The 13587-nt window shown below is 35.1% G+C and overlaps 1 protein-coding gene across 1 annotated transcript in view; it reads left to right on the forward strand.

The window, feature by feature from the left end:
• Window positions 1-855: 855 nt before the first annotated feature.
• polrmt (polymerase (RNA) mitochondrial (DNA directed)) overlaps window positions 856-13587 on the forward strand; it is a 90422-nt gene continuing 77690 nt past the window's right edge. Inside the window, exons 1-4 of the mRNA XM_059341990.1 lie at window positions 856-1040; window positions 3866-3964; window positions 4420-5198; window positions 5970-6103. Of these exons, the coding sequence (XP_059197973.1) occupies window positions 899-1040; window positions 3866-3964; window positions 4420-5198; window positions 5970-6103 (1154 nt within the window). The 5' untranslated portion in view covers window positions 856-898. The remainder of the gene's footprint in view (window positions 1041-3865; window positions 3965-4419; window positions 5199-5969; window positions 6104-13587) is intronic.

Here is a 13587-nt window from a genome sequence, read left to right on the forward strand (position 1 = left end):
GAAAATTTAAATTGAATCAAAAATACTGAAGTGGGAGCATAATCTCACAGTTTTTATAGCTTTCTTGTTTTTAGCATTAGAAATTGATTTGAAGTAAATCTCCAGTTCTTTCAAAAAGACACAAAATAAAGGTTTCACTTTGGCAAATTTACATTTATGGATGTAATACTTTGCAAGGATTATAATTAGATTAATTAAATAATATTATTTTTCGACTGAAATTTACGTGTTAAGCTACACCACCATTGTTTGGATCTGTTTGTTTTTTTTTATTTTTTTATTTTTATTCACAATAACAATTTACAATATATACAGTTTTTTGCCAGGGGGTTAAGAAAAATAACATAAACAAAATCAAATGAACAGCAATTCCAAAATAAGGGTAAGAAACAAACAAAACAAAGAATAAATAAATACATAACAACTAAATAAAATAAATAAATAAAGAACATAATGCATGATTCTTCAATCACTAAAGTATTGGTCCAAAACAGCTCCAGTTCCTGTAGAAAGTGAACAAAACTGGGTTTGGAGTCAGCCCATTTCTTCTTATGTATGTGAAATTTCCCTAAAAACAGAAGTAACTGTACAAAAAAAACTCATTTTCCTTCTGATTTTTGTCAAAACAAATAATATTTTATTTTTCCCTAAAGTGGATTGCTTGACCTGTTTTCCTGTTGACAAAATTTTGTACATCCTTCCAGAATATTCGAGCATATACACAGTCATAATAAACCATTGTTTGGATCTGTAACGACGCAGAGCTGCTCGCTGCTCGATTTATCTGCGCTCTTCTAGCCACGCCTTAAGATCTCAACGACCGCTCCTCACGATTAGCCTGGTCTTATTTAAGATGGCTGCCTAGAGCGCAGAAGTAACGCGGTTATTACATGTCAACATGTCCCTTCTCAGAGTCTGTGCCTTTGTCAAATGTCTCAATCGTCGCAGTTTATTGGAAAAAGGAGCCGTTCGCGTGTCTCTCGCGGACCGATGTCATCTGTGTGCGTCGCTAAGAAACGGAGGAGTCAGACGGATATCAGGTGAGTGTGTCTCCACCTGGACAGTTACTGTGGTGGACAAGTTTACCCTGTTTCCTTGGAGGACACATGTGTTTAATGTCAACATACTTATATGAAAATCTGATTTTGGACGAACACATGGCTCAAACAGATTGGTGAAATGATTCTTGATGAGAATGAGCAGAATGAAGAAGATTTGTTGTTGAGCTTCTTTGTAGTTGCTCTTGTTCATTAGAATGACTTTACTTGTTATAACTGTTACTAATACTGCGAGAAAACCTGCTGGACCGCCATTGATGTCGTTTAAGAACCTCTATTCACTCAATGTTAGCATTTATTCACCATACCAGTAACATCATTAGCCTATTTTGGCAGACTGTGCAGTAGGGGTGGGCGATATGGCCCTAAAATAATATCATGATACAGAGAATATGATTTTTTTTAGTCTGTATAAATAAATAAACATCTAAAATGTAGTGTGAAGTGCAAATCTCAACAGTTGCCAAATACAAAAATTTTTACTCATGACTCTTAAGTATGAGCAAATCATTTCGGGGGCATATTTAAATGACATTTTGTAAAGGAGAATAAAGATTTCTTGTATGTTTTATTTAAGGCATCTTATTTTGACAGTCTTAAAAGTCCTAACACACCGTGCTCTTATTTTGAAAGCTGCATGTGTTTAGCGACAGAGAGTAAGTAGCTTTTTGTGATTAAAACAACTTTAACCACGACATCAAGAAGTAGGAACGTTGCCAATATCATGATATGCATTTTTTTTAACCATAAAAATAATATACCGATATTATTGTGATCGATACGATATGGCACACCCCTACTGTGCAGTGATTGAAGCTCGGGTGGATGGAGCAGGTTTGCCAAGAGGTTGTGGGTTCGATTCCCCACTTCTCCTCCTAATCCTTCAGCAAAACTGATTGTTTTATAAATGTTTAGCAATAAGCAAGTGTGAGACTGCATATCCAATGTAGAGAAAATAACCCTAAATGCATTAAGTCATTAAAAAAATGATAATTAGGGGAAATGTGTTGTTGTCTAGTTACTTCTAGTCCTTTAAAATATATCTGAGACTATTAAAAAACAATTTTTTAAATGTTTTTTGAACACACCAGATTCACTAGTTTAAGGAAGGACACTGTAATACTGACTGTAATAATGAAGCTCATTATTCATTCTTTTATGCCACATTTTCATTATTGAGCTGACTTTTAACTGCAGTAAGTATCTTAATTACTAAAAATATAAGGTGACATTATGTCCTTTGAAAAAGGCATCTTATGAACTGGGACACAGCTACTGTAGTGCACATCATGCACAATGTTTTTTGAATATTTTTATATTTTTGGCCACTAGAATAAAAGCTTTTTACGCTATTCTTCTTCATAGATAGTGTTTTTTTTTCATTGTTGTGGAAGCTCCTCTATCAGTTTGTTTTTATGTGTTTAAAACGTTTAAAAAAAGGTTGGTCAATAATGTTTGTATAACCTGAGGTTCATTCTAACTAGCTTGTTTAATATTAAGTGTGTTAAACTGAGTTACATTTTTATACAACCTATAATTTATAATGTTTCTTTGACGATAATATCATCCAAAGTGTAACTTAAACAAGTGGTAATGGTTAATTAATAGCTCAATTAGCACAATGCTAGAAGTTATTGTTTATTAACTGCAATTCGTCAGCAGAATTCCCTGTCACTATTGTTTTTAGATGTATGTATAATTATTAGTTTACGTCCAATTATATGGGGTTGGGATTCAATATACTGTGGTATTATTACAATATTGTAAGCAAGAAGATGCAGTGTATTGCAATTTTAAAGAAAATGTAAATTAAGGGAAACTTTCATAGGATAAATAACACACCATTATATGCATAAAATCTAAGTAAAGTAAGTTTACTTCTGTATGCAGTCAGAACAGTGAGATCATTTACATTTATCATAGCGCTACTTTTTGTTCAATCTGTCTGCTACTAATCTTTGCATGTAACTATTAATTATAAATCAATACAGCGTCACGAAAACACAATATCGTGATACTCAACTGTATCAGTATTTTCTTACACCTCTATGTGGAATACTATCTTGGTTAGGAAGTAGAGGAATTTTTTTTTAATTTTTTATATATATATATTTTTATTGATTCACAGTTGCAGTAAACAGTGCAATCTGTACAATACACCAGATCAGTTAAAACAACAGTGTGTAGAAAAAAAATATTAATAATAAAAATAAATATATATATATACACACACCCATACATAAAATGTATATAAAATAAAATAATAAAAAAATAAATAAATACATAAAAAAAAAATAAAAAAAAATAAAATAGAATTAAATAAAACATACATATATATATACACATACACACATACATATACAAATATATATATATATATATATATATATATATATATATATATATAAGAAAATACATATCGACATATATACACACACCCTTACACACAAATATATATAAAATAAAATAATAAAAAAATAAAATAAAAAATAAAATAAAATAAAACATACTTATATATACACATACACACATACATATACAAATATATATATATATATATATATATATATATATATAAGAAAATACATATCGACATATATACACACACCCTTACACACAAATATATACACACCTATCAATATAAAACATAGTGTAACATAGGTTGTTTGTTTGTTTGCTGCCTCAGCATGTTCAACAGATCAGCCCAATGTTCTGGACTGACCTGAGTGCAGGAAGTAGAGGAATATTTAAATGTATTTATTATTTTCTCTATCGGTATATGACTGTTTTTTTTGTTTTTTTTTCAGAGACACCCTCGCAGCTTCAAAGAAGTAAAGTTTCTTATGTACTCCCAAAGAGAGAAGATACAAAGAAACGTGTCCTGGAACAGTCTCAGCTGTTAGACGGTAGGTTGTCATGCCGCATCATCAGAATATCCAATCCAATCCAATCCCCTTTATTTATATAGCACAATTTTAGCAAACACAAGGTTTCCAAAGTGCTGCACAAACAATAAATACATAACACAATACAAAGAGATATAGTAAACAATAGATCAGTAAGATGCAATAAGATAAAATAAATTAAAAATGGGATAAAAATAAATAAAATAAAATGTAAAATGTACTGCCCGCACAAAATAAAATATGCATGAATACAATAAAAACAAAAAATCATAAAATCAACATAAAATCAACACTCCACTTGGTGTTAAAAGCCAACGAGAAGAGGTGGGTTTTAAGAAGAGATTTAAAATGAGACAGTGAGGAGGCCTGTGAGTGTTCTGACTGGTTTTATTCTTAGTATTTTTCTTCTTCTCTTCCTTGTTCTGTATCTTTCTCTCCCTCTGTCACCCTCTCAGTGCTTGAGGCCAGAATCCATCAACTCCAATCAGACACCGTAATAAATGTCCAGCATGCAAAGGTTCAATTTATCAAAGCCCCCTCTTCTGGAAGAGGGGCTTTATCTGGCAACGGTCCGAAAATCACACATAAGGAGAAAACTGACATTCCTAAACCAGGACAGACTGCTGCTAAAGGAGCTTCTACAACTCATCTGAGCCGCTGGACGGCAAAATTAACTCGGGAGGAGAAAAGATTTCAGAAGAATGTGAAGCAAAAACCTGCAGCCAAATCCAAAGCTAGCAAAAGGGACTCCATGGCCCCTGGTACATCACACCAAACTATATCTGCCACTGGTAAAAAGAGCAAAGTGAAACTGTCTGATCAGAAACGTGCTGCAGTTTTTCAAGCTCCCTCCACTGCTGCAGCGGGGACAACAGTCACAGCACATAATGTATCTAAAGGGACACAGAAGGGGTCTCAAAATCAGGTCTGGGGTGAAGAGGGCCACATGAAGACTGGCACTGATGCACAGGACTGGGCTAATCCGGAGTGGAGGCTCAGTCAGCAAGACAGCCAGTCGACTTCTTCAAATAAACCAAAGTGCCTACAGGAGGAGGGGGAGCCTTCATGCCAGGACATCCAGCTGAGCATCCAGTCTTTTCTAGAGGCCTGTGTGTTTAATGGGGACTTTGAGAGGGCGCACAATTTTCTACTCGGTCAGCACAAATCGTTGAGACGACGTAAACATCTGAACACAAACGTCTATAACATCATGATGAAGATGATGGCCAAGAGGGTGAGTTTAACAACTAACACGCTGTTTTAAATGGACAGAATTCTAGAAAAATCTAAAAAAAAAATCTAAAATGGATTATAACTAGCTGTTGTTTAGCTACAGTTTTTGTGTGTATGGGAGTTAACTCATCAAAACACTGAGATATACACTACCGGTCAAAAGTTTTAGAACATCCCATATTTCCAGTTTTTTGTTGAAATTCAAGCAGTTCAAGTCAAATGAACAGCTTGAAAGGGTCCAAAGGTAAGTGGTGAACTGCCAGAGGTAAATAAAAAAAGGTAAGCTTAACCAAAACTGGAAAATAATGTACATTTCAGAATTATACAAGTAGGCCTTTTTCAGGGAACAAGAAATGGGTTAACAACTTAACTCTATGGAGTCTTGGGCTATTTTGTCCATTTTTGAATTCTTTTCATGTCTTTGTAAGTCATTTTGTGTCTTTTTTTAGTCATTTTGTGTCTTTTGGTGTCTTTTTTGGTCATTTTGTGTCTTTTTTTTTGTCATTTTGTGTCTTTTTTTAGTCCTTTAGTCCAACATAAAATGTGAGTTTGAATCTTTTTTTTTACTTTCAAAACACTATCATGCTCAATAAAGAATTTTAAATGTTGCAAATGTTCATTAATTTCAGAGTACACTGAGACATTAAACTGCATCATTTTCAATTCAATTCTGGAAAAGTTGGTGTGTTCTAAAACTTTTGACCAGTAGTGTACATACATGAGAAGCATAATTTAACAGTCCTTCCATGTTTCTCTTTCTATCTGTTTGCAGGGCACATTAAGTCAGATTGGCCGCGTATTTCTGCTCTTAGACTTGGCTGGTCTGAAGCCAAATGCGGGATCCTACTGTTCTGCCCTGGAGTGGATGGGCCGCCAGCCAAACTGCCACCCAAAGGTCATCACAAGGTATGTACACACACACACACACACACACACACACACACTGCACCCATGAGCCAGACTAGTGAACAGCTGTGTGTTATGACTGTAAGGTCACACTGCTGCATTATGCACTTCGTTAGCCACAAGCTAACATTAGCTAGCAATTAAAGTTGTTTTAATCACAAAAAGCTACTTACTCTCTGTCGCTAAACACATGCAGCTTCCAAAATAAGAGCACAGTATGTTAACAGAATCCACCACAGAACTTACAAGAAGACTGTCAAAATAAGACGCCTTAAATAAAACATACAAGAACCTTTATTCTCTTTTACAAAATGTTATTAAAATTTGCCCCCGGAACCCCTAAATTGTGGGTCTCAAACTCGCGGCCCGCGGGCCAATTGCGGCCCTCGTGACGATATTTTGTGGCCCCCACCTTGATATGAAAGTTTAATGTGGGTTTAATACGAATGGCACTTTACCGTGTTGTGTGTGGAAGGTCCATTTAATTACTTTTTTTGATAATTTTGTGGCTTTTTTTTGTGGTAATTTTGTGTCTTTTTTTAAATAATTGTGTCTTTTTTAATAATGTTGTGTCTTTTTTGGGGTTATTTTGTTTATTTTTTACGTAATTTAGTTTTTTTCTGTCATTTTGTGTCTTTATTTTGTAATTTTGTGTCTTTTTTGGGTCATTTTGTGTCTTTTTTGGGTCATTTTGTGTTTTTTTAAGTAATTTAGTGTTTTTTTTCAGTCATTTTGTGTCTTTTTTGGTCATTTTGTGTCTTTTTTTTTAGTAATTTTGTGTCTTTTTTTGGTCATTTTGATACTGCCTCCAGTGGCCCCCAGGTAATTTGAGTTTGAGACCCCTGCCCTAAATGGTTATTTTTTTATTATTTTTTCATACTCAAGAGTCAAGAGTAAATTTTTTTTGTATTTAGCAACTGTTGAGATTTGCACTTCACACTACATTTAAGATTTGTATTTATTCATACGGACTAAAAAAAAAATCATATTTTCTATATATTTTTAAGTATTTGGTAATATCATCAAGAATATCGTTATCGCAAAAATAGCCTGAAATATCGTTATATTCTTTTAGGGCCATATCGCCCAGCCCTAATTTGTATAAGCTCTCAAATACTTCTTGAATTTCATTTCTATCTGCTACAGAGGCTGAAAAATCTATTATTTAAATTATTAAGACACTTCTGTTGAATTTCCAGAAAAACTTCAGGTTTAGGGGCTTTTTTAAAAATCACCCAGAGGTTTTTTGCAGGCGTTTTAGGCGTCAATGGGTTAATTAATTAAAGATTTGAATTTGTAAGGAGAGCAGTGGTAATACAAAGACTCACCAGCAGGGGTCATGCTTCACTCATGCTTTAAACTTCTGCATGTCCTTTCTGAGCTCTGGCAAATAATATTTACTTATGATTTTAGCCATGATCATCACTCTTTATGACTGTTTAAATCTGAGAATAATGCTGTCAGCAGTAGCAAAGAACTCAACAACTGTTTATTTTCCTTTTCATTGCCTCCTGATTTTTGTTGTTGGCTTATTGTTGTGGCAGGATAGCAGATAGAGTTGTTTGGATGCTGCTCTTATCAGTTTGGTCAGATTGGTATTAAGGAGCAGCATGTGGGCTTCTTAAAATCGATGTTCAGCTAAAATCAATTATGTTTATTATGATTTTTGGTTTTTCTGTGGTCAGTGTTTCAGATTTTTATTTTTTCTTTATCTTGTCATTTTTGTTTTATAGTCTGTGATTCTATTTTCTCACCAAGTACTTTTGTTGCCTAAACCAGTAGTTCTCAACCTTTTTGAGTCGCGACCCCCAATTTAACATGCATGTTGTCCGCGACCCCCACTCACGCACACGCACAGTTCAGATCACCCAAAAAAGACACAAAATGACCAAAAAAAGACACAAAATGAACAAAAAAGGACACAAAATGACCAAAAAAAGACACAAAATGACCAAAAAAGACACAAAATGACCGAAAAAAGACACAAAATGACCAAAAAAAGACACAAATTGACCAAAAAGGAAACAAATTGAGCAAAAAAGACACAAAATGACCACAAAATGACAAAAACAAGACACAAAATGACTAAAAAGAACACAAAATGACCAAAAAAAACCCACAAAAAACACATTAACACTTTAACACTTTAACACCGTGGAGACAGAGCTGACTTCCAAAATGATTTGTCGACCCCCAGAAATCATCTCGCGACCCCAATTGGGGTCTCGACCCCAAGGTTGAGAACAGCTGGCCTAAACAATATGACCTACACTGTCTGGATGGTCCAAGCCCTCCGTTGTCATTATACAGTTATTTATCCCAGTTGTCTTGTGTGTCAGTTGTAAATGAAGGCGTGTTTTATTGTGTTAAACAGTCTCTGTGTTAAACAGTATCCTCCTGTATCAGGCTGACAGAATCCTGTGTTCCTAACACTTTGCACCTCATTTGTTGTTCCTTTCCCTCATCGCTGATATTGTTGCCATGGCAACCCAGCATCACATGGCGGTTTCTTAAAAAAAAAAAAAGAGTTGATTGTGGAGGTTTCTATAGTAATTATTGTAGCTTTACACAAGGTTGTGGCAGCATGCTGACACAGTGTTAATGAGGTTGGCTTCGACTAATTAAATCGTACAAGACAGCACAACTCTGTTGCCGTGCACTGTGGTGCATTTAATTCATAACTTATAGCAAGTTTTTGCAACTTTTTTCATCAAGGACAACCTTGAAAACTAGCAGCCCAGTTGTGTCTGAGCAGTAACTAGGTCATCCTGACAAATCAGTTCTATCAATGACTGTGTCAGCCCTACACTTAGATTTATGACATGACATTTCGCACATACAGCGACCACCGACCGTGCACAGCAGCGAGCATCAGCAGCACCATACATGTGTCACAGTGTGTCTTCTATTTGATGGCATCCGATAGAATCAGATGGCCTGCTGCCCAGGCAGCGGCACGGCTCATATTGACTTTTTTTTTTTCCTTATGGGCCAAACATTAGTCTGGAGTTATTATAGCAGGGACAATTACAGGGCACAAACTATATTTGTTTCATTTTCCTTGCTGCTTGTTGATAAATAGACGTTGCTGAACACTTTCATGCCCTCTTTGGAACGGGCCACGTCCTTTACAGTCTGCATTACAGGAATACTTCATTACGTAGATGGGGCTCATTTACTTCAAAAGCTTTCAACTCTCAAATAGATAGATAGATAGATAGATAGATAGAACTTTATTGTCTGCCACGAGTGACAGAAATTCGTTTTTGACAGGCTCATATAAAAAACACTAAGAAACAAACAAACATTAAAAAACACAAAAATGTGTACAATCATGCTAAAAAGGAGGAGGGGGGGCTGTTAAAAGCAGCAGAGTGTTCATTTTTTGTTGTTCAGGGTGGTTATTGCAGAGGGGACGAAGGATTTTTTATAGAGGACTACATCTACATCAAAAATCTATTATTGGTTTGGTTCTGATATTTACTATTAACTCTGTATACTGTCAACACTCTGCAGACCAAAGACCCTCTCATATGGAAAGGGATTGCAGGTTCAGCCCACAGCATTCATTCTTCTCAGTGTCTGACCCTCATAGATGGCAGGGCTTGATAGTTACATTTGCCAAGAATTAGGCAAGAAAACTGGACAAATGAACAGAGAATTTGAGGGTGACTAAGTCCTCATCTTGAATGCTTGCTCAAGTGTTAAAAAAATGGCGGCCCGATGATAAACTTTCTCATTTTAAGGCCAAAAAATATATACTTCTGAAACATTTGAGGAGAGAAATAGACTCTTCATCATTGTTGGCCAGGTTTACAGTTCACAAGCAGTCATTGACATGATTGACAGCTGCATTTGACACCACTCGGCTCTGATTGGTTGTTTTTGTTCAGGAGAGGAGAACTAGCAGGAGACAGTGCATGTTATTTTCACAGGTTATCCATCTCATGTATTATTGTCAGGATATAGTGACTCATCAAATATGACAACTTATTTATATAAAATACTAACTATAGCTTTAAATATTGCCATAACAGTTAGTTTGACTGTGGGACAAAATGATTCAACCAACAAAGAACCAGATGAACCGGAAAACAAAACAAAGACAAAATCTTTTAAGTCTTGAAAGCAAAGTATCTCAGCATCTTTGAGCTGGACAGAAAATTATCCTGAAGATCATGTACAACATACACCTGGATAAGCAACACCCAGATTCACTAGTTTAAGGAAGGACACTGTAATAATGAAGCTCATTATTCATTCTTTTATGCCACATTTTCATCACTGAGCTGACTTTTAACTGCAGTAAGTGTCTTAATTACTAAAAATATAAGGTGACATTATGTCCTTTTAAAAAAGGCATCTTATGAACTGGGACACAGCTAGATTGAATGATCCCTTTAAATTTGTTAACATATATCTCTGTTAGAAGAGACCAATAACTTCAGCAATGTGTTAAAGTTAGACAATAACACATAAAAACCCAGTGTAAATTGACCGTAAAGGCAATACAATTATTTATAACATGAGCAATAATCTTTTGGCCTCCATTTTTGTTGTAGTGTCCAATCACATCATGCACAAAACCCCACTGCTACAACATGATCGTGCATTAAAATGATGAAATATTATCACTACTGGCTTGATTAAAGCTTTATTAGACAGCCCTGCAGAGGCCTGCTGCACAAACCACACACACACACACACACACACACACACACACACACACACACACACACACACACACACACACACACACACGTACTGTCCCCCTGGACCCGGGGGACATCACCCTATGCAGTGTGGTCCAATAGCAGGACAGGTGGCAGGCAGTAAGGTTGTGGGTAGGTATCAGGTTGGCCCATCGATCACTGTAAGCTGATGCTTGTATGACATTGTTCTGCAGTGGTACTCTCCTGCACAGTCTGTAGACCAGTAGAGCTCAACCTTTTTGAGTCGCGACCCCCAATTTAACATGCATCACCCAAAAAAGAAACAAAATGACCAAAAAAAGGGAACAAAATGATCAAAAAAGACACAATTTGACCACAAAATTATCAAAAGAGCCACAAAATGACCAAAAAAGACATTAATGACCCAAAAAAGACATTAATGACCCAAAAAAGACACAAAATTACCAAAAAAGGAAACAAAATGACCAAAAAAGACACAAATTGACCACAAAATTATCAAAAAAGACACAAAATGACCAAAATGACCAGAAAAAGAAACAAAATTACCAAAAAGACACAAATTGACTAAAAAAAGACACAAAATTACCAAAAAAAGGAAACAAAATTACCAAAAAGACACAAATTGACCACAAAATGATCAAAAAAAGACACAAAATGAACAAAAAAGACATTAATGACCCAAAAAAGACACAAAATGACCAAAAAAGGAAACAAAATGACCAAAAAAAGGAAACAAAATGACCAAAAAGACACAAATTGACCACAAAATGATCAAAAAAAGACACAAAATGACCAAAAAAGACATTAATGACCCAAATAAGACACAAAATGACCAAAAAAAGGAAACAAAATTACCAAAAAAGACACAAATTGACCACAAAATGATCAAAAAATCCACAAAATTACCAAAAAAAGAAACAAATTGACCACAAAATTATCAAAAAAGCCACAAAATGACCAAAAAAGGAAACAAAATGACCCAAAAAGACACAAATTGACCACAAAATAATCAAAGAAGACACAAAATGACCAAAAAAGACACAAAAAAACAAACAAAATGACAAAAAAAAGAAATTAAGTGACCTAAAAGACTAAAACACATTAACACATGAACACTTTAACACAGTGGAGACAGAGCTGACTTCCAAAATGATTTGGCGACCCCCAGAAATCATCTCGCGACCCCAATTGGGGTCCCGACCCCAAGGTTGAGAATAGCTGCTCTAGACCAGTCCTCACTATCATTCCCTCTGCCACTCAAAGTGTTTGTAGTCTTTCTGTTCTTTTCTTTCCCCTGTTGTCTCCACATTTATTACAGCCAGAAGTCTGCTGTACTCTCCTAATATCACTCTAGCCTGTGATGTCACCCCTGCAGCATCCTCGCCCTCAAATGTACCAATCTGTTCCCCTCACACACACACACACACACACACACACACACGGCAACTCACGCACACACTTATCCCTTTAAGTTTTCCCTTTTGTAAGTGCTGTGTCCTCCAGAGCTCTTTGGTCCCTAGAGTGCAGCAGAGCAGTCAGCAGGCTGATTATTCTCTATCTTTCAACCTCTCTGCTCTCTTTGTTCCTCTGGACCACAGTGCCAGCACCCAGACTAATCCTCTCTTTGTTCAAGGCTCTCTCATTTACTCAGACCAAAATTGCACATTGCATCACAAGAGACTCCGAGGCATGAGTGAAAATACTAAAAAAAAAAATTTGACCTCTCTGCCTTGCTTTAGAAATGCAACATACACTTCATTACTTCAAACCAGTGGTGGAAAGTAACTAAGTACATTTACTCAAGTACTGTACTTAAGTGCAATTTTGAGGTACTTTTACATTACTTGAGTATTTCTATTTTATGTGACTTTATACTTCTACTCCACTACATTTTTAGGCAAATATTGTACTTTTTGCTCCACTACATTTAGCTGACAGCTTTAGTTACTTTTCAGGTCGAAATTTAACATAAAAACTTAAAAAATTTAAAGTCATGAGACAGTATATTAAGTGGTTAAAATCAGCCCCATTTAAAAATAAATAAATAAATAAAATTAAAGCACTACTTGCATAAATGCATCAATACAAATAATCTAATAATATATTAGATAATACATTACAATGAGTGGGGGCGTGCTTTTACTTTTGATACTTTAAGTACATTTTTATGCTGATACTTTTGTACTTTTACTTCAGTAAGTTTTGAATGCAGGACTTTTACTTGTAGTGGAGTAATTTCACAGTGTGGTATTAGTACTTTTACTTAAGTAAAGGATCTGAATACTTGTTCCACCACTGCTTCAAACACTAAGACGTATAACTGGGTATTGTTACACAACACTTTCTGTGCTGTATTTATTCTTTTTTTAAAATTATTTATTTAATTTTTATTTTTTCAACATATAATACAAACACTTACAAACAGCCAAGACAGACACCAAAAACAGACAGGAAAAAAAATAAAAATAAATAAAAAAATAAATTAATTAATTCAATTAAATTTAAAAAAAATAATAAAATAAAAAAATAAAAAAAGGCAGTCAACCCAAAACGAGGACAACAACAATACATTACATGTTCAATACATTAAGGACTTGTCACAGTAAGCGTACTGTATTTATTCCTTCATGTGCTGAAACCTGCTCACCTCTGATTAGATTAAGTCTGTGGAAGTTGCTGAGCCATGGTTTCCTGCAGATGGTAATTAGCGTGCTGTTATTTTTAATTGTCTTGAGGAAAAGGTGTGCAAGGTGAAGCAGAGCTGTGTCCCCTGTGGTGGATGACAAATGG

This window comes from Centropristis striata, chromosome 9 (assembly GCF_030273125.1).
Source record: "Centropristis striata isolate RG_2023a ecotype Rhode Island chromosome 9, C.striata_1.0, whole genome shotgun sequence".
In the NCBI taxonomy this organism is placed as follows: Eukaryota; Metazoa; Chordata; class Actinopteri; order Perciformes; family Serranidae; genus Centropristis; species Centropristis striata.